This window comes from Tympanuchus pallidicinctus, unplaced genomic scaffold (genome assembly GCF_026119805.1).
Source record: "Tympanuchus pallidicinctus isolate F22 unplaced genomic scaffold, pur_lepc_1.0 scaffold33, whole genome shotgun sequence".
NCBI lineage: Eukaryota > Metazoa > Chordata > Aves > Galliformes > Phasianidae > Tympanuchus > Tympanuchus pallidicinctus.
Genome location: NW_026294751.1, coordinates 581915 through 605817, shown reverse-complemented (window position 1 = coordinate 605817; position 23903 = coordinate 581915). Strand labels below are relative to the sequence as shown.

Genomic DNA, 23903 nt, shown 5'->3' with positions numbered 1-23903 from the left:
TAACACAGACGGCAGCAGTGAGTTTGTGGGTGTTTCTATTGGATACGAAGATACATACATCAGCTCCCCACAGAGGTTATCTGTGCCATAACAGGAAAAAAAAAAAAAAGTGAAGGTGTTTGTGACTTTCTGAGGGATTTTTCTTTGACTGAAAGGGCAGGAAAGAAAAATCCAGTGCCAGGCTGCAGCCCTTTCTCCCACCACCTTCATGTGCTCCTGCCCAAGTCAGATGCAACCCACCCAGGAGGAAGCAACGCAGGCGGCGCAGGGCCAGAAGCAGCCCAGAAAGCCCTGGGGAGCAAACCGCAGTGATGTTCAAGATTGTGGCTCCGTGGAGCTTCAATAGACTCAACAGCCTCCCTCCTTAGACCCAAACTCTCCGGAATCCCCAGGGAATAAAGGGGGAGGCAGAAGCGCCTCCTGCAGGCAGCTCCCACGGCAGGTCCTTCCAAGGGCGCTGTACAGTTGCAGAGAAGATGCAAAAGCAGCTGCAGCCAGAAAAGAAACCAAAACTGTTCCGCCGAATGCATTCACTGTGAGGAACAGCTCAGCCAGCTCAATTCAGCTTCAAGCAAAAGGAAGGCAATGCTGAAAATAGTCTGCTGTAAAGAGAAGCTGCAGCAAGAGGTTTTCAAGCAAGTCGATGTCTCCCAAACGAGTAGTGACAAAAAGGAAGTGTTGAGAAACTAAGGAGAAATCCCCCAAGTTCTGCGCCAGATTGCCTCTCGTGCCATCAGAGGCCTCCCAGACACAGCGGCAGCAGCTCAGACTTGGTGACTGCCAGCATCTGGGAGATGCTGTTCTGAAAAAGCAGAGGGGAAGGAGAGGCCCAGGCAGCACAGCCTGTCTGCAGGGTGTGACGCTGCAGAAGGAATCGGCCCACAGCACCAGCCTCGAGCTGGTCCCAGCGATTCAGCTTCAGGTCATGGAGCAGCCACAGATTTGATCCTCCTGGAGCCCCAGCTCCATGAATACCTCCGAAACCACCCCACTCAACACCAAGGGACGGTCCTGAGGCAGGGCAGAGGAGTTCGGTCACAAGGGCGTCCCGATCCCCTTGCACAACTAATCACAGGTGCTTGTGCAAAACACTTCGGAGTTAGACCTTTGGATTAACTGTTTAATATACTTGTGCACATGTGCGTATAGCAAAGAGGCAACTGTGAATCATAAGGCTATTGAAACACTGGCAGGTTCTAGGAAGAGCAAAGGCCCTGCAGGGTGCCTGGGCAAATCCGGTGTCCCCAGTTTCTCTGCTTTTCTGTCCCCGTTCAATACACAAAACCCATACAAGAGGGGAACTGGACGGTTCTGCTCAAGAAAGAGCTGCCAGCCAGGGCGTGAGGAAGCAACAGCAAGTCCAGGAGCCGCCTCCTGCCTGATGCAGATCAGGGAGGGAGAATCCAGCGCTGGGAAATGCTTACGTTCTCCCTCGCTCAGTTCTTTTGCTCTCACCCAGTGTGACAGCATTGCCGTGAAGGTGGAGGAAGCGACGTGTCCTGCTGTCCCGGTGCCGTGAGCCGGAGGGCTTGGGCCGATCCGTGCCCTTGCTTTCCTGTGCTGCACTACATTTTAGGGGAGTCGCAGCCTGCCAATGACAAGGTTTTTCAGTGACAGGGACAATCAGCTGAGTCTCCATATATTAGTTATCCACACACGCAGGGAGGTGGGTCATTCTAGATTTCATATATATTCATATATAAAGTGTATGTTGCCCTGCACGTATTTGATATCTCATATATACACACACACATCATCTATGTGTATATATATATAGAACATTTAAAAAACCCTCCAAAAGCCTAAGCTAGGAAATTTCACAGCCCAAGGAGGGCCGTCCTCGTGCCCCCATCCAAGGACCAGGAGAAGGGCTTCCGATGGAGCCTGCAAACGTTCGTGCTACCCTCCCTCACCCTCCTCCCGCCTACCACACAGCAGGCTCAGTCAGCACCCTGAGCGCCTTCCTCAGTCCCGCTCTGCCCCAAGGCTCCTGTGCTCAGTTCTCCAAGGCTTTCTGCAGGATCTGTGCTGTGCGCCGCCTTTCCCGAGTGCAGGCGATCCTCAGGCAGCCGCTGCTCTGCCGGGGCTCCTCCAGCTGCCGCCTCGCAGCCCCCCCTCGATGGCTCCTTCAGAGCCTCTGTCGGCTCCACGTCTGCCCGCGCCGTGTGGGCACACAGGTCCTGCACCTTCTTGTTGAGGTCGTTGCGCTCTGTTTGCAGGGCTCGGCACAGTTTCTCCAAGCGCTGGATTTTCACCTGAAGCCCCTCCAGCTCTTTATCCCGAAGGGTTTTCTGCAAACAGAGAAGCGGTTCAGATCTACCACGCCGGGGACGCAGGCAGAAAGGAAGAGAGATGAAACTTCAGAGGGAAGCTCAAAGACCACTCAGTTGCCTGAGCACAGAGCAGCCCCAGCCTCCTCACCTCTTCAGCCATTTCCAAGAGAGCCTTGTTGCTGCTCTCCCAGCGAGAGCGGTACATTGTGGTCTCCTTCTCCAGCTTCTTAATTTTCTTTGTCATCTGCAGAACAGTGACAGAAAGGCAACTGATAAGCCAGAATAATGCAGCCAGGCACGTCTCGCGTGTACTCCAATGGACTCCCACTTCCCCAGGGCAGACAGCAAGATCCTGCTGTCCTGGGAAATGTCTTCTGGTCTGTTGGTGGGAAACCAACAATAAACCAGGAGACGGTGGTAGCGCTGCTTTTCCTGATCCAGGAGGGGTACAGCCATCACCCCACGAGTCCAGCATCCACCTTCTATCAGCAATCAGTTTGTACCTGATTTTAATGCCAGCATAACTCAACAGAACAATACAGCTGCTGCTCATCCAGCTCACAGAGTAAGTGAGGAGAAAGGCAGCACCCAGCCTGCCAGCCACTGCAGGCAGCGACAGCAATCCCTACCTTCTCCATTTCCTGCTTAAATGTTGTGAACACTTCACTGCTTTTGGAAAGGGTGTTCTGGAATTCTTCAAACTTCTCTGTGTAGAGAGCCAGCTGTGGGGAGAGACAGAGTTACAGCTCCTCAACATGGCACCTCCTGATGGCCTTTCCCAGGAGCGGGGAGACGTCAGCCAAGAAGTGAAGCCAGTCGTCTTGTGACCGGACTTTATGACTAACAGACTTGCAGCAAGGGGCTGCTCTGCCAGCATTAGGCACTGCAGAACGTGGAACAATATTTCTTCTCTCTTAGGGAAACACCCTTAGAGAGCAGTGTGTTCTCCAAACACCTCCTGGCCTTGGCAGGAAGCACTTGCTGGGTCTGATTCAGCAAAGTGTGATCACACAACTGCTCCGAGCACTGGGAAACACACTGGTGAAACCAGGGCTCCTTTCTTTCACAAGGAGGAGAAGCTGAGGAAGGTTTCATCTCACACTGTGCTTCACACAGGCACACAAATATCACACTCAAGAGCATTCCTGCCTCTGTGGTTTTCACATTAAGGAAATTCAGGCTGTTCCCTGATGAAGGAGGAAGGGAAAAAACAAATGACCAGGCTGAGCACACACACAGACCAGGTAACTCACCTGCTGCTTGAGATGAGTCTCCTGCTGCTTCATCAGCTCACACATCCTCTGTGATTCCACAGCTTCCTTCAGCAGCTGGGAAAGAGCAAAAGCAGTTACCTCGCTGCTGCCAGAGAAAGCCCTCAATATGCCATACACTGCTGGTGCTTGGCCTGGAGTCAGCAGAGGGCTGGGAGGAACAGCACCAACAGCTCAGGCTCCAGCCTTGCTTCTGAGGCAGCTGGGGGAACGGTCGCTGCTGCATACAAACAGCTAAGTGCTTATAACCAGTAGAGAATCATAAGACTTACAAAGTCCTTTTCCCGCTGATGTCTCTCCTCTGCTTCCTTCAGCATTTCCTGTGCCTGCTGGAGCTTGGCATCCACGAGCTGCTGCTGCAGGTCCTTGTGTTTGAACACCTTATCAATGTGCTGCCAAAGGAAACGCCACCAGTCATTGACATGCGAGGCCAGGGCCCTGCTACCCATGTGGCACGGATCCCAAGGAATGACCTCAAAGCCCAAGGGCTCCATCTCCCTTCCAGCAGCAGTTTCTGCCCTGGAAACGCTCTCCACAGGGCACAGTGGGTGAACCACAGCAGGCTACGCCAGGCCCGACTCACCTCCTCCCGCAGCTCATACTGCTCAATGAGCTTCTTGAGCCGCTCTGCCAGCTCCATGTTCTCCTGGCGCAGCTTGGAGTTCCTCTCGTTGTGCTGCTCCATCTGGAGCTGGATGTCATTCAGCGTCACCTGGAAGTGGGATGTCACCTCCTTCCGCTTCTCCTCTTCCTCTCGTGCTCGCTGGACACCCTCCTCCTGTGTTAGAAGGGCAGACAGCAAGGCCACATCAGCCTCTGCGCTGGGCAGGCAGGTGAACAAACCTCCCTGGCCGTGATGATCTGAACCACCCAACTTCCCACTGCTGTTGGTATCAATCAGGAAGGCACTGCGGGCCACTGCTCAGCAGCTTCGTCACTCCAAGAGCTGAGCAAACCCGCTAACCATCGCTTCCCTCAGAAGACGACCACGTGGGTCAGCTCCCCCCCCTCCTAACCCTTGCAAGATGACCAATTAACAGCAGAACTGAAGCCCTGCTCCGGACATCAGACTGTGGGCACCCACTCCTACAAGTACGTCTGTCACAGTGGCTCACAGCCCTGCAGCAGGCTGTGTTTGGGACTGCAGCAGTCCCAGGAGACGCCTTGCCTTGAGGGTGCGGTTGTGCCTCTGGAGCTCACGGCACAGGCTCTCCAGCTTGCTGCGGGCCAGGATGGCCTTGCTGTGCTCACTCTGCAGGTGGTCCTTCTCTTGCACCAGCTGCGTCTGCTTCTTCTGCAAAATCTTCATCTGTTTCTGGGAGTTACGGTGCTCTTCCAGCTAGGGTAGGAGAGCAGAGGGCAGAGATGCAGCAAAAAAGACCAGGGCAATGCTGTGCCCATATAAGGGCACACAGAGATCAAATAGGTGTTCTGACTACTCTGTGGAAAGGACGAGAGCTTTATAATACAGAAGCACAGTAAGATCAATACAGAACCCAAGGTCTCCTTGCACACAGCCTTTCTCCTTCCTGAATTAGCATCCTACTGGAATTTGTGAGAGGTGCACTTTCCTTCAGGACCTCCATGCATACACTGCTTAAACAGAGCAGAGCCCTGAGCACGTGGCCAGTTGTCCCACTGCTCGCTGCAGCACTGTCCTCCCACTGCCCCAGAGCCTGGAATGAAGAAACAAGGACTCACCAGCTCAGCGTATTTCTTGCACAGTGCTGCCAGTTTCTCCTCTGGCGTGCTCAGGGTGTTCAGGGTCTGCATCAACAAAGTGATTTCTTTGCCTGGCACAAGACACAGAATTAAACAGAAAGATGACAGCACTTACACAGAGTTCTGGCTTATAAAGGTAAGGACAGGAGAGACAAACCAGGTCTCACATCTGTGGCCATCTTGGCCCAGAGTTCCCATCTCCAATGCCTACTGGGGTTTGTCCCCCAGATCTCACTGCATTCAGCAGGTGAACAATTGAAGCAGCTGAGGAGAGACCTGGTTATCAGAGTGGGGAACCACCAATGGACTAACCAGACAAAGCTGTGTCCAACAGAGGGGAAATCTGCACAATTCAGAGGCTGCAGCAGCACTCAGGACTGATCAGAGTCTTTGAAACACTCTGTTTCCTTGCATGCCATCAGAATAACATGCCTTGCTATTCTCAAACATACTTAAGGCATTCATCTCTCTAATGGGACCCAGTGCAGTATAAAATCCACCAAAGTCTGCACCAAAGCTCTGAGGCTGGTAGCACAGCCACAGCAGGAAACCTCTTACCTAGGCCCTTGGCTTTCTTCTTTTCCTGAGCCTTCTTCTGATCCCGCTCCCCACACTCCTCTCCAGGTCGAAACTCTTCAGTCCCCTTCGTGCCTTCCTTCTCCCCATTCATCTCAGGGCTGCCTGACTCCTGATCTCCGTTCCTCGGGGACTCACTGCGACACTTCTCCACCTCCTCTGGCTCCACAGCCTCACTCTGTCCGCCGTCCTCACCCGGACCCTCCTGGCTGGCATCCACGCAGTACGTGTTCAAGATGTCCTCAAGCTGCCTGCTCAGCTCTTCAGAGACATCGCGCACGGCAGGCCGGGAGGACTTTGTGTCCTCCTGTGCGAGGGGAGCTGTGGAGATACGAGCACAAAAGCGTGATGCTTCCCCACACCGTCTATTCTCTGCTCTCTACAAACACGCAGCAAAGGGAAGGCTTCCCCGAGCACCTCACTGCTACACTCCCAGCACACAAGCTGCTTTGTTCAGGCTGTGCCTCCAGCCAGCTGCCCTGACAATGGAGGTGCATTCCTAACAGCCTCTCTTTTGATCACAAGAGCATGACCAAGCCCCTGACATCTGTCAAGAGCAAGAACTGCCCCCTCCCCACCACCCTCTAACGAAAGCAGGTTGTGTGTGAGCTTTCCCTCGGAGCAGCAGCCTGCCAATATCCCCGGAGCCATGCCTTTTAGCACAACAATAGATTTTATAATCTGAGCTAGCCTCGTTCCTCACATATATGAGCAGCTGTACTGGCTCAGATGAAGCACATCCCATCCCCAGCAGCCCCTCAGCACTTCTCTGCATCCAAAATTCCTTCCAAGCAGAGCCTACAGCAATCAGTTATTAAACTCACTCAACTGCTGTTCATTTCCACGTTTACTAGAACACGGGGCAAGGTTACCTTTAACCACCATCTACTCGATTACCCGTTTCTGTCTTACAGAAATTGAATGTTACAAAGCACCAATAACAGAACCAGTCGCTGCGGGAGAGCTTTCTGTGAGCCTGAAGGACCGAGCAACGCCAACCCCATCGACCCCAGGTCAGAATCAACTCCGCGTTGTGGGAAAGAAGTGCTAACGATTTGGAACTGCGTGCACGTGGGAACAGCGGGAGAGCAGGATCTTCTGCCCCGGAATCACCGGCACAGGTCAAACAGTGGCACAGAACGGACCCCCGTTGTACAGAAGCAGCGCCAGCACGGCAGCCCCGCGCGCCGCCCCACCTTCCAGCGCTGCGCTGGGTTCGGCCAGGTCGCCCTCCTCCGCCAGAGCGCCGCTCGTTTTGGCCGCGGGCCGCGGGGCCGCCTTGGTCTCGCCGCCCTGGTTCTTCATCGCCGCGCCGTCTCCCGCTCAGCCTCGCCGAGCCCCGCTGGAAGAGAAACCGCGGCTGAAGGCGAGCCGTGCGGTGCCGGCCCGGGCGGGGCGCGGAGCCGGGGGAGCCGAACCCGCCGCGCCCCAGGGATGGCATCGCGGAGCCGCCCCCGAGGAGCCCCGAGGAGCCCCGGCCGCGGCGCCGCCCCTCCCCCCGGTACCGCCCGGAGCCCCCGGGCCGTTCCCGACGTCCCACGTGACCCCCCGTGACGTCAGCAACGCCTCCCTTCCTCCCACGGCACCACGATGACGTCACGCGCGTACCCCCGTGGCGTCAGCGGCAGCGCTCTGACGTAGGCGGCCGCCTCTCCTCAGCCAATAAGCGCCGGGCAGCCGGCAGCGCTGCAGTGTAGCGGCGGGGAGGGGGGAGGGAAGATGATCGCCGCACCCCCCGCCGGCCCCGCCGCCCCGCGCTGAAGGAAGCGGCTCCGGCCCGGGCCTCGCAGCGTGCGCTCATCGCGCAGGCGCCGCCCCGCGCCGCCAACCAATCGGCGACGAGGAGCCGCAGGGGCTGCCGGGAGACGGCGGCGAAAAGCGGCAAGCACCGCGAGACTACAACTCCCGGCGTGCCCCGCGAGAGCCACTCCCGCCCCCCCGTCGCACTACAGCTCCCGGCCTGCCCCGCGCGCGGCCCGGGCGGGAACTCGCCGCCCTCACGGCTCCGCGCCCGCCCCGCGCTGCCCGCCCTCTCCACACACGGCTCCGGCACAGCGCGCTCATCTGCACAGAAGTTTTTATTCGTTCAACAGTCACGGACTCAGCAAACCCAACGCGGGGCGAGGGGCACGCAGGCCCGGCTCACCCCTCCCGGCCTCAGCCCCGCGGCTGTGAGGAGCAAACCTTGGCGCCCAGCAGAGCGGTCGAAGAGCTACGTGTACAGTACGTGAGTGAACGGGAGAAGCAGCAGGACGACGAGGGAGCGAGCTCGGGGTCGTTTCCAGGCACACCTGCCTCACAGTGTTCTATTTACATAAGTTACAGAAATTTTATATATAGTTTTCTCTGGAGCCCAATTAGACAAATAGCTACCTATATATAATATAAAAAATACAGAGATTTGATTCTTTTCTCGAAGGAAAATGTACATGTTCCGACTGTGAGCGGGAGGTAAACCTGGAGCCCCAGGCGCCGTGCTGCTGAGCTCGCCCTGCACGCAGCACAGCACCCGAAACGCAGCCCTGGGGAGGATTCAAGTAAAGATGAAGATGGGTTCCACCAGTTCAGCAGTCCTGCAGCTTCCATCAGTAGCAATGCAAAGCCTGTGCCGTGGCAGCTGTGCTTCCTGTTCCAGGACCACCCCAGCATCCCGCCCTCTTCGCAGTGACCAGCTTTGGGGTTTGTTGCTTTTTATCCTTGTAAGCACTACCAGCAGTTCTTCGGGAAAAAAAAAATCTGGACACGGGGAAGGACCCTTCCCCCAGAAGCCTCTCGCTTCTTTGTCCATTTACAGCATGTTTGGGGGAACTCAGGCCAGCTCTGACAGGACTGTCCGCTGCAAGAGGAGCGCAGAAAGGCCAGGGCTAAACTCTGCTCTTGGCAAATTAGAGTCTTTAATAAGAGTAACATGTGCAAAAAAATTAAATAGATCAACCCAGGTTTCCAGAATTATTCTTGTCAGAATACTCACTTTCTATTTCTGTTCTTACCCAACCCAACGCTGAAATCTCAATTAAGTACCCGAGGTAAGAAGTGACATTTGGGAGAAATCACCACAAAGAAAAAAAACCCAAGAGGTGCAATCTGTTACCTCAGTGTCCTTCCTCCACCCAGATGCCTGCTTTAAAGACACGTATGCAGCAGCAAAAAGAAAAAAACGTGCAAGACATCCCATTTTCTTCATGAGGATAAAGCACTCTGTCTAGTTGTTTGAAGGAAGAATTGTTTCCTAACAGGTGGAGTGAGTGTTCAGCCTTCCATGTGCGAGAAGGAATGGGACAATCAGCTTCTCCCAGTTGCTTTCTGGCAAATTTGTGGTGGTCTTTTTGCCTGGGGCACATTATAGCTGGAAGCCTTCCATAGGGGCTTCAGGTTGCTGGAAGATGAATTGCTGCTGGTTCTCATCTACCTGGGGAGCTAAAGCGGAGTCATCCTCTACTCCAAAGTAGTGCTCAATCAGGTCGAAGGCTTTCTGGTAGATCTCTTGGTTCTCGTGGCTCTGCAGGAACTCTATCTTATCCAAGCCTTAGAAAAGACAAAAGTGGAACATGAGAAACAGGAGACCCTAACATTCAAGCTGTCCCAATCCATGCTCCACCCTTTCCCTGTTCATTGCTTGTCTGTGTTACACGAGCCTTTTGTGAGCAGCACTGACAGCCAAAGCTAACTATGCCCGTTTCTCCACAGCTGCCTGTGGATTCTATCTGTATCAGCAACCATTCATCTTTCCAGTTGCAGGTTTAGCTAATGCAGTTAAGCAGGAAGTCTCCAGCAAAGCACTGCGAGCACTGAACTGGGCAGTGAAATTTCTACCACTGGCTGTGAGCAGCTCTGCAGCTGCAGGAAGCAGGGCCCGTCCCAGTAGCCTCCAGCAGAAGGGCAGCAACAGCTTTAGCAGTCCTAATTAAATCCAGTGCTGAACAGAAAGAATCCAAGCACCACGTACTCAGGAATTTCAAGAATTATTCTTACTGGAGGAACCAGGACACACAGCGAAACAGCCAGTGAGAGGGCAAGGAAAAAAAAAAAGGAAAAAAGCCACTCCAGTATACAGGGCATTTCAGACCAAAATAGGAACTGTTCCTCAAAGCATTAGGAACAGGACAAAGCCACCAAATTAGGTCTCTCCAGGGAAAAGCTAAGTCTCTCTGGATTTCCATCGTGCGTTTGCAGTGCACAGCTGGGGACAATTAGAGAAATCAGAGATCCATGAAGTGGGTCTCACTCATCTCAGCTTACTTTGATTAATATTCCCAACAGCGAGAGCCACAATTATCAGGCTGGCCTCTAAGTCTAGGAAACCTGGATCACAAGTACAACAGTCTTTGCTCCCTGACATTATTTATGCTGCATCACAACATTCTAAAGACAGCGTGATCTACTGCTGGAACAAACAGCAGCAGGTTTGGGCACACCCAGCCACTCCAACCATCAGAAAAGCGAACAGAACTAGCAGACACCTCCCATCATATTCTACTGTTTTCAAAGTCAGCGGCACCCGAACCTACCGTAAGCCTCCTCTATCATGCTGCAGTACGGGTTGATGCCCGTCCCGCTCTGGTTGGCCTCCTGCTCTCCCAGCCTCAGGATGTTCTCCAGGCCATTCAATGCCACCTGAACGATCTTGGAGTCCATGACGGTAAGGAGGTCACAAAGAGGCTTGATGCAACCCAGGTTGACCAGGTATCTAAAAGAGGTGACCAGGAGCACACGTTCACCTTTCAGGATAGCAGGCACCACCACTGCTCAGTTACAAAGAGCAGGACAAGTGGCTCAAGCTGAAAGAAATCTCTGATGTAATTTTTATATTTTGCTGTCTTACAAGGTTATTCATCTATTTATTAATATATACCCCTCCCACCCCATTTTTTTCCTTCTGATTTTAAGGTGGCTCCTGACATCCAGGTGATAATGAAATTACGAGCAGCGAGGATCTAATTGGCCTGGCATGCATGTTAGGTCCCTGGGGTTCCCCAAATCAGTTCCTCACCGCTTCAGCAGTTCCTACGAAGGAAATGTCTGAATGCTGGCAGCTCTCAGAGCTGCAGGGGTACCTGATCTGCTCAGGAGTTCCTCCTGACGTTGCGTTTGTGATTGCCCACGCCGCCTCCTTCCTTGTACGGAATTCTGCTTTCTGCAAGATTTCTATCAGCACAGGGAAGATGTTTGCATCTATGACTGCCTGAGGAGAGAGAACAGCCAGTAGCGTTTGAAGGGCAGCACGGTTTCTAAAAAGGCTGTTAAGCACCTGAAAGAAAGCTCTGCTTCCATTTCCAATTCAGAAAGTCCTTCCCGAGCCACTACCTTCGGCCGTTGCTCCAATCCATCCCCCAGCCAACCCCATTCACACAAGGTAATTGAGTGGGGACCAGCTCACAGATGATCCCTATTGCTGCATCAATACTGCAGGAATGCTTTCATCGTTTATCTGCCTTTGTACATCAGCCATTAAAAGGATAATTAAAACTCAACAAGCTAACGCCTTTCAAAGGGATACTTCTGAGGAGGGAGAAATTGGGGCTGCATCTCTTTTCCAGAGATCCAACCCACACACTCACACCAGCCCAGCCTCTGTAGGTACAATTAGCTTTTTTTTTTTTAGCTCCTTTGGCAGATGGACAGAAACAGCCAGTCTGCAATAAGTCAGATTAAGAATGCACAAGAAGCTGCCACAAAGCATCAGATAAGGGAAAAACCAAAGAGATCTCATTATTAATGCTGAGCGTGGAATCTAGGATTATTATAAGGGACCCAGGGAAGACTCAAAGCTGTACCTGGATTTGTGCTCTGTTTCCTGCTGTGATGTTAGATATGGTCCAGCAGGCTTCTTTCCTGATGGACTCCTTGGGACTACTTAATAAATGAAGGAGGCAAGGCAGGGCTGAGCAGTTCAGAATCACCTTTTTAAAAGGAAATCAGGAGTTAGGCCACCTGTGTCAGGTAGAGAGCAAAATGCTTTGCTTTCACACAGTGGATATGCTGCATGGGCACTGCCTTTCTCTCCCCAACCTTTTAAGAAGAGGGAAGGAAAGGCAGCGTTGTGCAATAAAGAAATGTCTGCCACTCCATCTCTGTATCTCAAAACCACGTTTTTCTTTGCACCAAAACTTTGGAACAGCCTTTGGAACAGCGAAGCGCCGAGATGAGCGAGTGTTCTGGGCACCTTGGCTGTAGGAACTCGCTGCACATACAGGAGGGCCGCGCTGCCCAGGAGCGCTGCTCCTTCTGCTGCCTCTGCAGGCCGCCCTGCCCTCACCTGGGTCTGGATGTCGTCTCCTGTCACGATGTTGCCGACCGCCCGCAGTGCTGGGGAGGCCACTTTGTAGTCGTTGTGCCTGCAGGAGGGATGGCGCAAGAACAAACGTCTCACCACCTGCCCGGCTGCTTTCAAGATCCACTCTCCAGCCCCCCGCCTGCATTATTCACTTTGGATTCCACCCCCAGCTCAAACCGAACTCACGATACAGGCAGTGTTATCCTTTACACCCCAACTTATCTTCAGGGTTATTACAGATCTCAATGTTTACATTCCACTCCTGAACAAAGACTGTGCCAACTGGTGCAGTGCTCAGTCCTCTCTTTACAGCCTACTCCAACTATCAGCTTGAACCTCTGCTTGGTACACTCTTCCTAGGGAACAGATGCGTCTTCTGCAAGGCAACAACTGCAGCTCTCCACCCACTGCAGACCCTCTCAGGCTCCAGCTGTCAGCTAAGGACCTGGACCCTGCACCCACAAGGCAGGGAACACTCTGGTGCACTGTGATATGAACTCAGGCTCAGTCACCTGCAGGGCTGAGGCAGCAAGACAAGATACTTACATTAACAGCTCGACCAGTCGCCGACACACCCCCGAGTCAATAACTGCTTGAATTTTCTCATTGGGGCCATCTGACAAATAGGAAAGAGCCCAGCACGCGTCTGCCAGCAAGTCAGAGTCACTGTTGAATAACAGTCGGGACAACACTGGCAGGCAGGGAGATACCTGCAACAGAGCAGCCCACAAGGTCAGTCCTGCTGCACACCACCACATCCACACGAGGCTGTGCTGACCAGCAGGACAGCAGTGCTGCACATCACACTTCCTTCTGAAATTCAGCAGCTCCTTTGGAGCACAGACCCCTGATGAAGTGCTCCTACTCGTGCTGCAGTTCAGAAGCTCCTCACATTTCTTATCTAAGAGCACTGCTCCTCCAACCCCCAAGCAGTTCAGCATTCAGAGCAGAAGCCATCAGAAGTGCGCTCACATTTACACGCAATTTAATGTTTTCCCCTTCCCTGTAGGCTTCCCAGCTTTGATGAGCACACTTCCAATTGAAAGAAAGGAAACAGAACAAAAGCACACACTGATCTTAAATTATTTCAGTTCTACAAAAAAAAAAAAAAAAGAAGAAAAAAAAAAAGATGGACCTGAAGAGCCAGCAGAATCTTTTGCTGGTGCCACTGAAGCACCATGAAAGGGGGAAGCTGATACGTAGTTACAGAGGCCTTACAGCAGCTTGGCATCTCAGTTGAATTTCCAGTCACAATTTGAGCAAAGCTGCAAACTTCCAGGGTTCATGACAAGAAGGGAAGCTCACAGCACGTGCTGCTTGTTTGGAAGATCAGATTGCCCCTCACCTGGGTAAGGGCTGCCAACAGAGCCATGCATGCAGGCTGGCAGAATATTAAACAGGCACTCAAACATCTGCTGAACAGCAAGATCAACCTCAGCAGGAAGAACCTCACCCTGCTCCCTCCCAGAACACCTTGCAGAAGTCCAACGGCCAAAAATAACTTAGACAAACATCTTGACTGGGTGCCTCCCCTCCCCATCTGCCAGCAAGGCATTTACTCTCACCTTATCAAACTCAGGTGGTGGACTCTTTCCTCTGCACAAGTTTGACAAGGCCCAAACAGCATTCCGTGTCATTGTCAACCTGGTGGACTTTGTAAGGAGCCTGAAGAGACAAGTACCATGAATTATATCCTCAGCACAGAGCACAAGTTAGTGGAAATAGACAAAGGAAACAAAACAAGAGAGAAAAAACCTAACAATTGTAAGGAAGTCAATCCACTGTTCCATTTGCCACACTGTTTGTCACCTGAGGCTCTCAATAAGCACGAAGAGAGGTGAAATACAACTGCTAGAATAAACAGCTCGTTTCCTAAAGCTCAGTGACACAGAACAGGAAGGCAAACCGCGGTAGATAGGTTGCAGAAGGAAATGCAAGACAATCAAATGCAGTTCCACACTCAAATTCAGCCCAGACACTCGCACCCCAATCTGTCAGGTGGTTCTCGGTGACCAACCGACACCAACTGCTGTCCCTCTGCTCTGTGGTGAAGAGAGCGCAGCCCGTGGGCTGAGAAAGGCTCAGGCAACTACTGCCCAAAAGGGGCTGACAGAAGCACAAGTGAGCGAACCAGAGCATTTGTGACAAAGCATCATTTTGCCAAGGATGAGCAGCTATAAGCAATTATTCCCAGAGCAGTGAGAGCACACGCAGCAGCCGCGTCTTCTGCCTGTGGTGAGTGTGTTCCACACCTGCAGACCTGCTCCCTTTCCTCAGTGCTACAGAATTCCACTCAGACCAGCACGTGAAATCCACAGCACAAGCACAGAGCAGGCAGTTTGAGGGACGCAGGGAAACAGGAAGCCCTGTGGCTTCAGAGAGGCAAGCACACTGCAGCAGCACCCACTTCAGATTCAGAGCAGTGTAAAGGTTTGTGAGAAGGCATGTTATCTACCAAGTCCCACTATCAATCATATGCTTGTCTGAACTGCCAGTTTATCATCCGGTACCAATAGTTCGATTCCCATCATCACATTTCTAGGGAATCCATTTGCCCAGCTCAAATATTGCTCTGCTGCATACAATGGGACTTCGAGAACTGTACTGGCAAGTATTCATGGCTACTCACATTAACAAGGGAGGAAGGATAGCGCAGTTAAGGACATAATCTCTACACACAGAGCTGTCTCCAGCAATGTTCCCCAATGCCCAGACAGCCTGAAAGGAAATAGCAACAGTTTTAGCATTCACACAGTTCCTGAACAGAGGAAGAAAAAGGTGGTTGCTAAGAAAGCACTTTCCTGGAAGTCCAAGAAAAAGGCTCTCCAGTTCGCGGGCTGCAGCCAGCTGCCAGACCAGCCACTCATTTTGAACACTGAGCCTCAGTCACGTGTGGTTCTTCCCCCAACCCCAAAGTGAGAAGTGAGCCTTACCTGTTCCTGAACATCCTCAAAGTCAGAGTTTAACAGCTCTATAAAGATAGGAACTGCCCCGGCCTCAATTACTATTTTTGTCTGCTGGGAAGTTCCTGATGCAATATTCGTCAGTGCCCACGCTGCCTCAAACTGAAAAAAGCAGAAATGAGGGGACGTGAATAAAGTAACCCAGACGTAGCAGGATCTGCCAGGAAGTCTCAGCACAAACTCTTCTATTGAAAAAGAAAGCATTCCCCAAATAAAACACCTCAGTACTCAAAGATTTTCTTGAGCAATTAGAAAACAACCATCTCTGCTAGACGCCTTCTCAGAGACCACAATTTCTCAAAGGATGACAGCAAAGCTACTGCTTGTTAAATGCCACTCACACCACATTATTTTGCTCACATGACCATTTTCCAGCATGAAGAGTGAAGATGTACAGCCCAGAAATACACAGGATAACAAGTTTCATCTGTTCAGTGCAACCAGTTTCAGCGCACCCTCATCCTGCTACTAGCAGGAAGATGCCTTGAGTTCAAGACCAGCTGAGCACCAAGGATCGACTTCTGCACTCGTGTCTTAATTAGAGCGCAGGCTTTCATTCACTTCCTGCAGGGAATTTCCTCACACTGCACGGCCCTGGGCCACACAGCAGATAGAAAAAACAAAGGCAGCTATCGACTCTGAGATCCAATTGCAGCCATGGAAGCACCTCTGGCCCCTCCAAGATAACTGTAGTTATTACCAAAACTGGAAGGACGCTCAGGAGCCCCTCGCCCGTCCCTCTGCCCCACACAGGTCAGCACCACTGAAGCCATTTCCAACACTCTCTGCCCCCACACCCGAGGGCTTTGCTGAAGCAACTGATTCCTGCACGTTTACTCCATGCCTGCCCACGTAAGAAACATCAGACGCAGAAAAGCCACATTTCCCTCGGCTGCAACTGGAACGTAGCTTCTGCTTATTTTTGCCAGGATTCTTCCAAGAGCTCAATGGAGGCTAAATTATAACTGCCTTTTTTTTCCTTCCCCTTTCAAGCATTATCAGCAGCTTTACCGTGCATCACATCTGCACACTCTGGGTTCCAGACATCACCTGCCTCCCACAGCAGCCCCAGGTTCGCACTGCTTTGCAGGCAGGGTTCAGCAGCCTCCTTTACCTGTAGTGTGCAATTCTCGCTTCTCTTCAGGAACTCCACAAATCTGTCCACCACTCCTTGAGTGTTTATCACTTCATCTATTGGAGGATTTGGCTCTGAAACAGCAACGCAAGATCAAAACAGTATACAGGTCTCATAGAGGTGAATGACAACATGTGCAGCTGTTGAGCTGAGTGACCCCAGGCTGCACCGAGTGCAGCAGATCAGCTCGCAGAGGAGCTTTCAGTAAAATTCATCCAAACTTAATATTACAGCCTGCCTCAAACATAATGCTTGTTTTTTAATAAGCACAATGCTTCTGTACAACACTGCAAGCACACAAACACATAAAAGGCTGTCAGCCCCCGTGGTGGGGATGTTGTCTTTACCTTTAGAAAGTAACTTCCTGAATTTCTGTGTGGTTGCTAGCTGAAGATCAGGGTCATCTGAGAAAAGCATCTCTACCATCTCTCTTGTGATCACTCCCTCCTTAAGGATGGAAAGGAAACAGAACAGCAGTTCCATGTCACGTTAAGCTTATTTCAGGTATCACAGTCAAGACAGCCTACCACAATTTTGTTCTCAGCTAGTAACCCAGGGATGTGCTATTAGAGATTAAGGCACACTGTCTGGTTCCTGGCACGCTTCTCCAGTCGGTTGTAGTAATGTTTGCAACAGCAGGGAAACAAACAGGTGGAGATTTGTCAGCTCCAAAGCACGAGGCCCGAAGGTGTGACTGCAGGGAAAGGCGCCTTACCCCACACGTCGTGGAACTGACATAGGAGTCCATGAGGAGGCTGTCAAACATGGATGCATCTTCACTGATTAATTCCACGTTTCTTCTTTTGAAGAGCTGGCAGAGAACGGAGCACAGCAGTTATTAGAAAGCAGTGTTTGTTTAACAGTCTTCATAACTAGATGTCCCTGCTCCTCAAACGAGATACTGTCAGCTGTGACTAAGTGCAATCCAAGTTGAAAAAAAGCAGTCATCAGTAACAGCTCTGCACAGTGAAGAGCAGCTTGGCACACAAACCCTGATAATAAAGCCTGCTAAGCCTCGCCCTCAGATACGCAAACGCCCAAGTCAGTGAAACACGGGCATATGCAAGTGCAGAATTTGGCCTAACAAGTTGGGAAAAGCAGGGAGAGGGCAGCTTGTAGGTGATGCAACCAGTCTGAGCCACACGCATCACCTGGGAATCACCTCTCACTTTCAGACTTCCAAGCAGAAAAAAACCCAACAGCTCAGAGTCAAGAAATACATGCAGTGCACACTTCCACTTGTCTCGCTTCTTGGAGCAAGACCCCCATTTACTAATTAACAAAACCAAACCTTAAAACCAAGGACCTGTGAACAAAAACCTTTAGGGCCCCGAAGCGCCTGGAGGGCTCTTGATGTGATCGTGTACAGAGGAAAAGAGATCTCAGGACAGAAATAACCAGGGCTGCCAACAAACCTTAATGCACAGATCCTTGAGTGCCCCGGTTAGGCAGCAGCACAGCCTTGGCTGCATTAAGGCTGCACACCAACCAGTCGAGGTGAGCCTCACCTGCTGCTCTCGTTTCTGTTTGCGCAGCTGAATTCCCTCCTCTTCTCTCCTCCGACGCATTTCCTCAGGATTGAGGGCTTTGTTCTTGTAGCACTTCATTCGATAGTTGTCCTTCGCAGGACTCGCCATGCTGTCTGTGAACGGAAGAAGAGGCCTCAGGCTCCTGGTCACTCTGCACTCCTCCACCCGCGCGTCCCTTCAAGCAGAGCAGGCAGGTGAAGCAGTGCCTCCAGAACACGTAGTGCTGAAGGAAGAAGCTCTGCCTTACAACAAGGCATCCTGACATCAGCTCCAATGATGTGCAGTTAAGACAAAAATATCGAGTTCACAGGAAGCAGAGCAGATTCACCGCTCTGAAAGGAACCTGGGTCCAACTTCACAGCACTGATGCACACGGCCAACACGAAAAGCTTCTCCTCAAACAGCTTTGCCATCCTCAGGAGGCAACAGCCGAGCTCCAGTTTCCAGCAGAACCCATTTCCCTCGTATCCTCATGGCACAACCACACCTGGACGCTTCCCCACACTCAGACAGCCAGATTGTCACTCCGTAGCTGAACTAACTGCAGTGCCTTGGAGCAGGCTGTGAGAGCACCAAAACACAAAAACACACACATGGCAGAAATCCAACAGCGTGCAGTAAATAGAGGCCTTTATCTTACAGTTCCAGTTAAAAACACTGCAGAAAGATTAGCAGTACGTATCATAGGCTGTTTGTCCTGCCAGATGACTGCGAGCGTTCAGCACCTGACCTACTTCTGCTGCTCCATATCTGCCTCAGCAGAACTGCAGCTTCACTCCTGGCACACCTGCCTCCTGCCCAGGGCAGCGACACCAACCAGCACCGAGCAGCACCAGCAGGCAGAGACCAACCAGCAGCACACAGACATCAACTCCTCAGCCCCGTCCGGCTGCACTCCCCTGTTTTGAGCACAGAGCTTCCCAAACACCCCCCCTCTCCCATTCATGAGGAAGGCTGTTTGACTTCAGTTCCACACCCTCCACAGGACAGGAAGGAAGCAATGATAACCCACAGCAAACTGCCAATTAACGAGACCAAATTACTCCTCTCTGACCGTCAGCTGGACATCAGTATCTTTATTTTCTTCCACTTGTCCTCAGCTGCTGCAAGAAATACCTGTGAAAGTCTGTGGCCCTACGTCATTAACATCTCCTTCGAATTTTAAGCACCAGAGCCACTGCTTACAGAAAGTCCAAGTCTGCCTTATCAGCTGCCTCCAGCCAGGCTGGAACCCTCCCACCATCAGCTTGGGATGCTGTGGGCCTCACTGCCCTACGGGAGCACCCACAGCACTGGAGAAAGGCAATTCCAGGTGCAAACATCCAGCCTTCACTGCTGCTGAGAGAAGAGGCAACTGGAAGAATTCCTACATTAGCATAAGAGGAAACGCTTTCAGGAGGTTTTCAACAATTGGAGACACTGAACATCAAGGAAAAAACCCTTCTCTTTTCACAGGACTTGTTTTTTAAGAGAGCATCCCCTTCCCTAGCTAAAATACCAAGGACACTCCTGTGAGAAACAGCGGATAAAGAAAAAACCGCCGCAAATCAAGATCCTCTGGTCTGCGCAGCAAATGCACACAACAGCCAATAGCTTGATTTGGAAAAGGCTGCAACTTAACCCTAATAAAGACAAACTTCCTAATTCCCTTTGGAAGGCAAGGTCTACAAGGAAAAGGTAGTTTTTAAGAACAGGAGGAGCAAAAAGCGATTCAGAGGCTTCGCACGGCGCAGGTGATGCAGACAGGCCACGCAAACCTGGTGCCACACGGCAGCTCAGCTGAGGCTGTGGGCTCAGAGCTGCACGGCCGACTTCCAGGCTTTGGGTTTCAGCAGCGTTCAAAGCCACCTGAAACTGCACGGAAGCCAAAGGCCCCAGCCAGCCCGAGGAGGATCTTTGCACGCCAGCTGTACGGCCGCCGCACACCAGCACGCAGCACCTCGTGGGCTCTTGGTTCTCCTTATCTTGCACACATTTCTCTCTTCAGGTTCTTCCCATTGACTTTTTCCAGCCCACCATCTATCTCACTACTCTGACAGTGTCAAAACAACAGTTTGTTACAATACATTCCATTTCTATGGCAACTGATGAAGGTCCCAGATGCAAGATTGTGACTTTGCTGTGAGCTCAGCAGATGCTGTAGGCACCAGACTGCGAAGCAAAGTGCAAACACACGAAACAAAACACGCAGCAGCGCACCAAGCACGATCCAATTCTTTACTTGTAGTATTTGTGCATCCTCTACACCTGCAGTCAGGCTTCTGCAGCGTTAGCTATTGACTCAAGCCCTCCCAGTGTGAATACCCACACAGTGATGCCACCGAATCACAGCGGCAGAATAATTGGGATTTTCTGATTAGGAAAAGCAATCACCCGCTCATTTCCGTGTGACACCGACAATTCTCAAGCCACACATTTCCACTGTGTGACTTCATATACAAAATGCTGCTCTGAGAAATTTCTCCTTTTACAGAAAAGCTCCTGGTTAAGGTGACTGTGGTGGCTCCTTAAAGTATGTTTCTGTTAGCCGCATTTAGGCAGCCAATCAAACCAGTATGATTACACCGCACCTCTCCTAGGGAAGGTTTTTCTCTAAGAGCCAACAAAGCCCTGCCTTAAATCCAGATAGTATCAGCCCACGCCCTGAGTTACAGAACTGTTCTGATGCCATTCCAGGAGAGGTCCTGGCTCTGCTGTACCTGCAGCACTCGGCAGCAGCTCAGCACAAAGCTGCTCCTCCCGCAGCACCGGGGCTGCAGCCCCACCAGAGCGACCTGCGGAGCCCCTCCAGCTGGGCTGCAGCACGCAGGCTGCGCTGCAGACAAACCCCTGTGGCAGAGCCTGCAGCTGCTCACTGCTCAGAACTCACCCAGCCGAGCCTCCCAGCATCGTCCCTTCACGGAAGCAGGATTTCCAGCCCCAGAATTGTGCAGGCAACAAGCTGAGCTCAAGCCTGCCTGACCAACAGCACTGCTGGACAAGTTCTGGGAACAAATCATTGATCAAAACCAGCACGCTTAAATCAAAGCCGGGCTTTAATCAAGATAATTCATACTGGGAATGATTTCAAGCGTCCTGTGAGCTGAGAATTCCCTCACAGCCATTCCTCCTTACCACATACTGCACGATGAGAACGTGTTTATCACCTATGGGAGAAGGAAAAGCAGGGTGGGAGTTGGACCAGGGATCAGCAGAGCACTCAGACTGCAAGCACCCGCGTGGAAGCCAAACACCAACCACAGCATTCAGCCACAAAGCAAATCCAGGGTCTCTACTGCCCCACCAACATTGTAACAGCTTCTTAGCATTACTGAATCAGAAACCCAACCTCACTTCTTTGCAGATGACCTTCCTCCCACCGCCCTGCACTACAGAAAGCATTCGCTTCAAAGAGTTTTTCAGCTGCTGATTAAAGCTCCCAGCTGAGTCACTGCAGGAACTCGCATGCCTAAATCAGGACTGGTGCTGCTGAGTCAGACTGAAGGGGCAGAACAGAAACAGTTACACTGAGATTTGACATGGCTTTTTTTTTTTTTTTTTTTAAAGCCAAAACACCCTTAACGAGGGCAATCTTCTGCAGGCACCCATGACAGCTTCTGGTTCATGTGCTCACCTGCTGCAGTTGCTGAAGTTTGAGAAGCAACAGACAAAAGTTGTTCTGAACCTCAGATTTAATGCACTTTACATCACGTTTTTCTTTAGTTGGTTCTTAAAGCGATGTTGAAGCAGTTGTTTTACACCACAGCATAAAGGTTCTGCAGAACTGCAGCTACAGACCCGGTACCTGACCAGGGGATTCCATTCCAAGCTGCGTCCACAGCATTTTAATGATTTCAACTGGTAATGGAGAAAGCGAAGCCTAAATAATCTGTGCTCCTTGAATACAGGTTAAATGAAGTTAGCAGCAGCAAATACAGATAGCTGAACTGCCTGCACCCACTGCACAAGGTCAGCTCCCAACCGCCGCCAGACATCAGCCAAGAACACAAACGTGTTCCTGGGAGCTCGTTGTTTTGTCTCCCCGCAATTTTGATAGTTTCGCAGTGCAAAGGACACTGGGGGAGACCCACGGAACTGCTTAGGAGACGACAGAAAAGGAAGCTGAGAAGTTCTGCTTGCAGGAAGACAAGAAGTTCTGTAAGCAGTGCCATCAAAAAGCAGCAGTGTGAGGCCGTTCCCCCAGTTGTGTCAGAGCTGCAGAACAGCCCCCCGGAGCAGCCTGCCCCGAGTTCTGCCCCACCGCGCGTCCTCCCGTGTTTCTTACACTCAGCAGCACCCTTTCAGAGCGCTCCCAAACGCAGCGTGCAGCCGAGGCCAGGCACTCCGTGTGCAGCACAGCCTGTGCCAACCAAACACTTATGTGCACGGTTCTGGGCCGCCCGGCTCATCCCACTGCTTTGGCCACCGGGAGCAGCGATTCCAGCACGACTGGAATGCACAGAGCCCAGCGGCTGCGGGGGGAGGGAGCGGGAATCCTCTGGGGAAGGACTGGGGCTGCAGCACCTCTGACTTTCACCAGGCTGAGTCCAACAGTGGCAGCCCTTCGGCTCCGAGCCTGGCTGTATGAGAACCGCTTATGTTTCAGCTCCATCTCCTCCTCTTGTCCCTGCAGTCCTGGAGCCAGGGATTGGCAGCTTTAGGCCCTCTCTGCACATCCCAGGGCCTACAGCTCCCTTAGGAGCACACTGATGATGCGTGAGGGATAACAGCCTCCTGTCAGGGGGCAGAGAGCCCCTGTGACACTCCTTGCAATGAAGATTAACTTTGAGTCACCTCAAACCCGAGGCTGCAGCGTTACAGAGTCCTAAAGCCACTCACAGTGGCCAAACGCAGCAGCATCCCAGAAGCTCAGCCGGCCCAGCAGAGCTCTGCAGCAGCTGCACCCAGCACTGAGCTCCATCGGTGCATTTCTCCAGACCTCACAAGCAGCACAGACGAGAAGCACAGTGCTGAAGAAAGGGGCACTTCAGCTCTGACACCGACCACCATTAACAGCGCAGCTCCCCTTCACAAAGTTCGTGTTTGCTCGCCTCAACTCGAGCAAACAAAGCAAAGCAGCCAAATAACCAACGGGATCCGGGATCCATCGGCTGCGCGGGTCCGTTCAGCACAGCAGAGCGAACACACGCGGGCGTGCGAGCGCACGGCAACGGGAGGAGCCGGAGCGCCCAGAGCACAGCAGGGCCGGCAGCGCAGCCCCGCAGCTCGGGCCGTTCGCCGGGAACAGCGAAAACCCGAACTTCGTTCGTCTTAAAAGCGAGCGACGTTACACCGATAAAGAGAACGGCGTTGGGCGATCGCCGCCAGGAAGGCCGGCGGGACGGGACGAAGCCTTCAGAGCCGCCGCAGCGCTCACAGCCGCGCCCAGCCGAGAGATCCCGAACAACGCCGAGCCGCCAACGGCCGGCCGAGTGACGGGAGCGGCGGCACAGAGCCCGGCACCGCCCCGACCTCCGAGCGCGCGGAACGCGAACGGCTCCGGAGCCGCAAACCGACAGCGGCGGCCGCGCCCAACGGCTCCGCGCGGAAGCACGGCCCGCACCGCCGCCGCCCCGAGCGCCGAGAGAGGCCCGAGAGCGGCACGCGGCTCCGCGGAGCTCCGGCGGCTGCCGCCTCCGACGGTCGCGCTCGCGGCTGCCGCCCCCCGGCCCGCCGCCCCGGGATGACTCAGTGCGCGGCCCCGAGACGGGAGCGGCCGGCACCGCCCGCGTGCGGGCGGCTCGGCCCCAGCTGGACGGCACCGCGGCTCCGAGCGCGCGGCCCGGCCCCGCCGCCCTCACCCATCGCGGGTCCCCGGGCGGACGCTCCTCCGGCGGCGGCTCCGAGCGGCGGCGGCCACAATATGGCGGCGGGAGCGGGAGGGCGGGGAGCGGGCGGCCGACGGCGGCCGAGAGGAACCGCGCGGCGCCAAACGCGGAGGCCACGCCCCTTTCTGGCGGGGGGGCGGGGCGATGCGAGGGGGCGGGGCCGAACCTCGCCGCCCGCGTGCGGACCTTCTCGCCGTCCGCGTCCCCCGAGCGCCGTCCCCTCCCGACCCCCGCTCTCGTCAGCCCCAACCGGAGCGCACAGCCCCATCCCCTGAGCTAACCCTTCCCCGTTACCCGTTCCCAGGCCGCCCTCCCGGCCTCGCTGAGCCGGGAGCGGGCGGCCCCGGGACCCC

At 53.1% G+C, this 23903-nt stretch overlaps 2 protein-coding genes across 3 annotated transcripts; both read right to left on the bottom strand.

The window, feature by feature from the left end:
* Positions 1-18: 18 nt before the first annotated feature.
* Positions 19-7647, bottom strand: TXLNA (taxilin alpha). 2 transcript variants are annotated; one of them, XM_052698899.1, is made up of 12 exons: positions 7451-7647; positions 7039-7184; positions 5825-6163; positions 5246-5337; positions 4713-4883; positions 4128-4322; positions 3817-3936; positions 3527-3601; positions 2903-2995; positions 2422-2517; positions 1929-2291; positions 19-1588 (listed from the first exon to the last, which is right to left on the bottom strand). In XM_052698899.1, the coding sequence occupies exons 2-11, from the start codon at positions 7145-7147 to the stop codon at positions 1941-1943; spliced, it is 1641 nt and encodes a 546-aa protein (XP_052554859.1). In that variant the 5' UTR covers positions 7148-7184; positions 7451-7647; the 3' UTR covers positions 19-1588; positions 1929-1940. The 2 variants fall into 2 exon arrangements, with proteins under 2 accessions (XP_052554859.1, XP_052554858.1); XM_052698898.1 differs by having other exon boundaries at positions 19-2291.
* A 1070-nt stretch (positions 7648-8717) lies between these two features.
* Positions 8718-23653, bottom strand: KPNA6 (karyopherin subunit alpha 6). The gene is made up of 14 exons (XM_052698900.1): positions 23524-23653; positions 17723-17856; positions 16930-17025; positions 16562-16661; positions 16194-16288; positions 15050-15181; positions 14746-14834; positions 13682-13781; positions 12663-12826; positions 12099-12177; positions 11617-11742; positions 10897-11024; positions 10351-10529; positions 8718-9367 (listed from the first exon to the last, which is right to left on the bottom strand). Exons 1-14 carry the CDS (start codon positions 23525-23527, stop codon positions 9183-9185), a joined length of 1611 nt encoding a protein of 536 aa, XP_052554860.1. The 5' UTR covers positions 23528-23653; the 3' UTR covers positions 8718-9182.
* Positions 23654-23903: the final 250 nt, after the last annotated feature.

What these genes read in the sequence shown, in the direction of transcription:
- KPNA6 (XM_052698900.1), bottom strand. An exon ending in TTGAGGATGTTCAGGAACAG is followed by an intron (nt 14,835 to 15,049) that starts GTAAGGCTCACT and finishes ATTTCCTTTCAG; the next exon opens with GCTGTCTGGGCATTGGGGAA. An exon ending in GAAACAGAGCACAAATCCAG is followed by an intron (nt 11,025 to 11,616) that starts GTACAGCTTTGA and finishes CTCTCTCCTCAG; the next exon opens with GCAGTCATAGATGCAAACAT.
- TXLNA (XM_052698898.1), bottom strand. Translation starts at nt 7,147, where the DNA reads ATGAAGAACCAGGGCGGCGAGACCAAGGCGGCCCCGCGGCCCGCGGCC. An exon ending in GAAGAAAGCCAAGGGCCTAG is followed by an intron (nt 5,338 to 5,824) that starts GTAAGAGGTTTC and finishes GTCTTGTGCCAG; the next exon opens with GCAAAGAAATCACTTTGTTG. An exon ending in AGACTCATCTCAAGCAGCAG is followed by an intron (nt 2,996 to 3,526) that starts GTGAGTTACCTG and finishes CTCTCCCCACAG; the next exon opens with CTGGCTCTCTACACAGAGAA.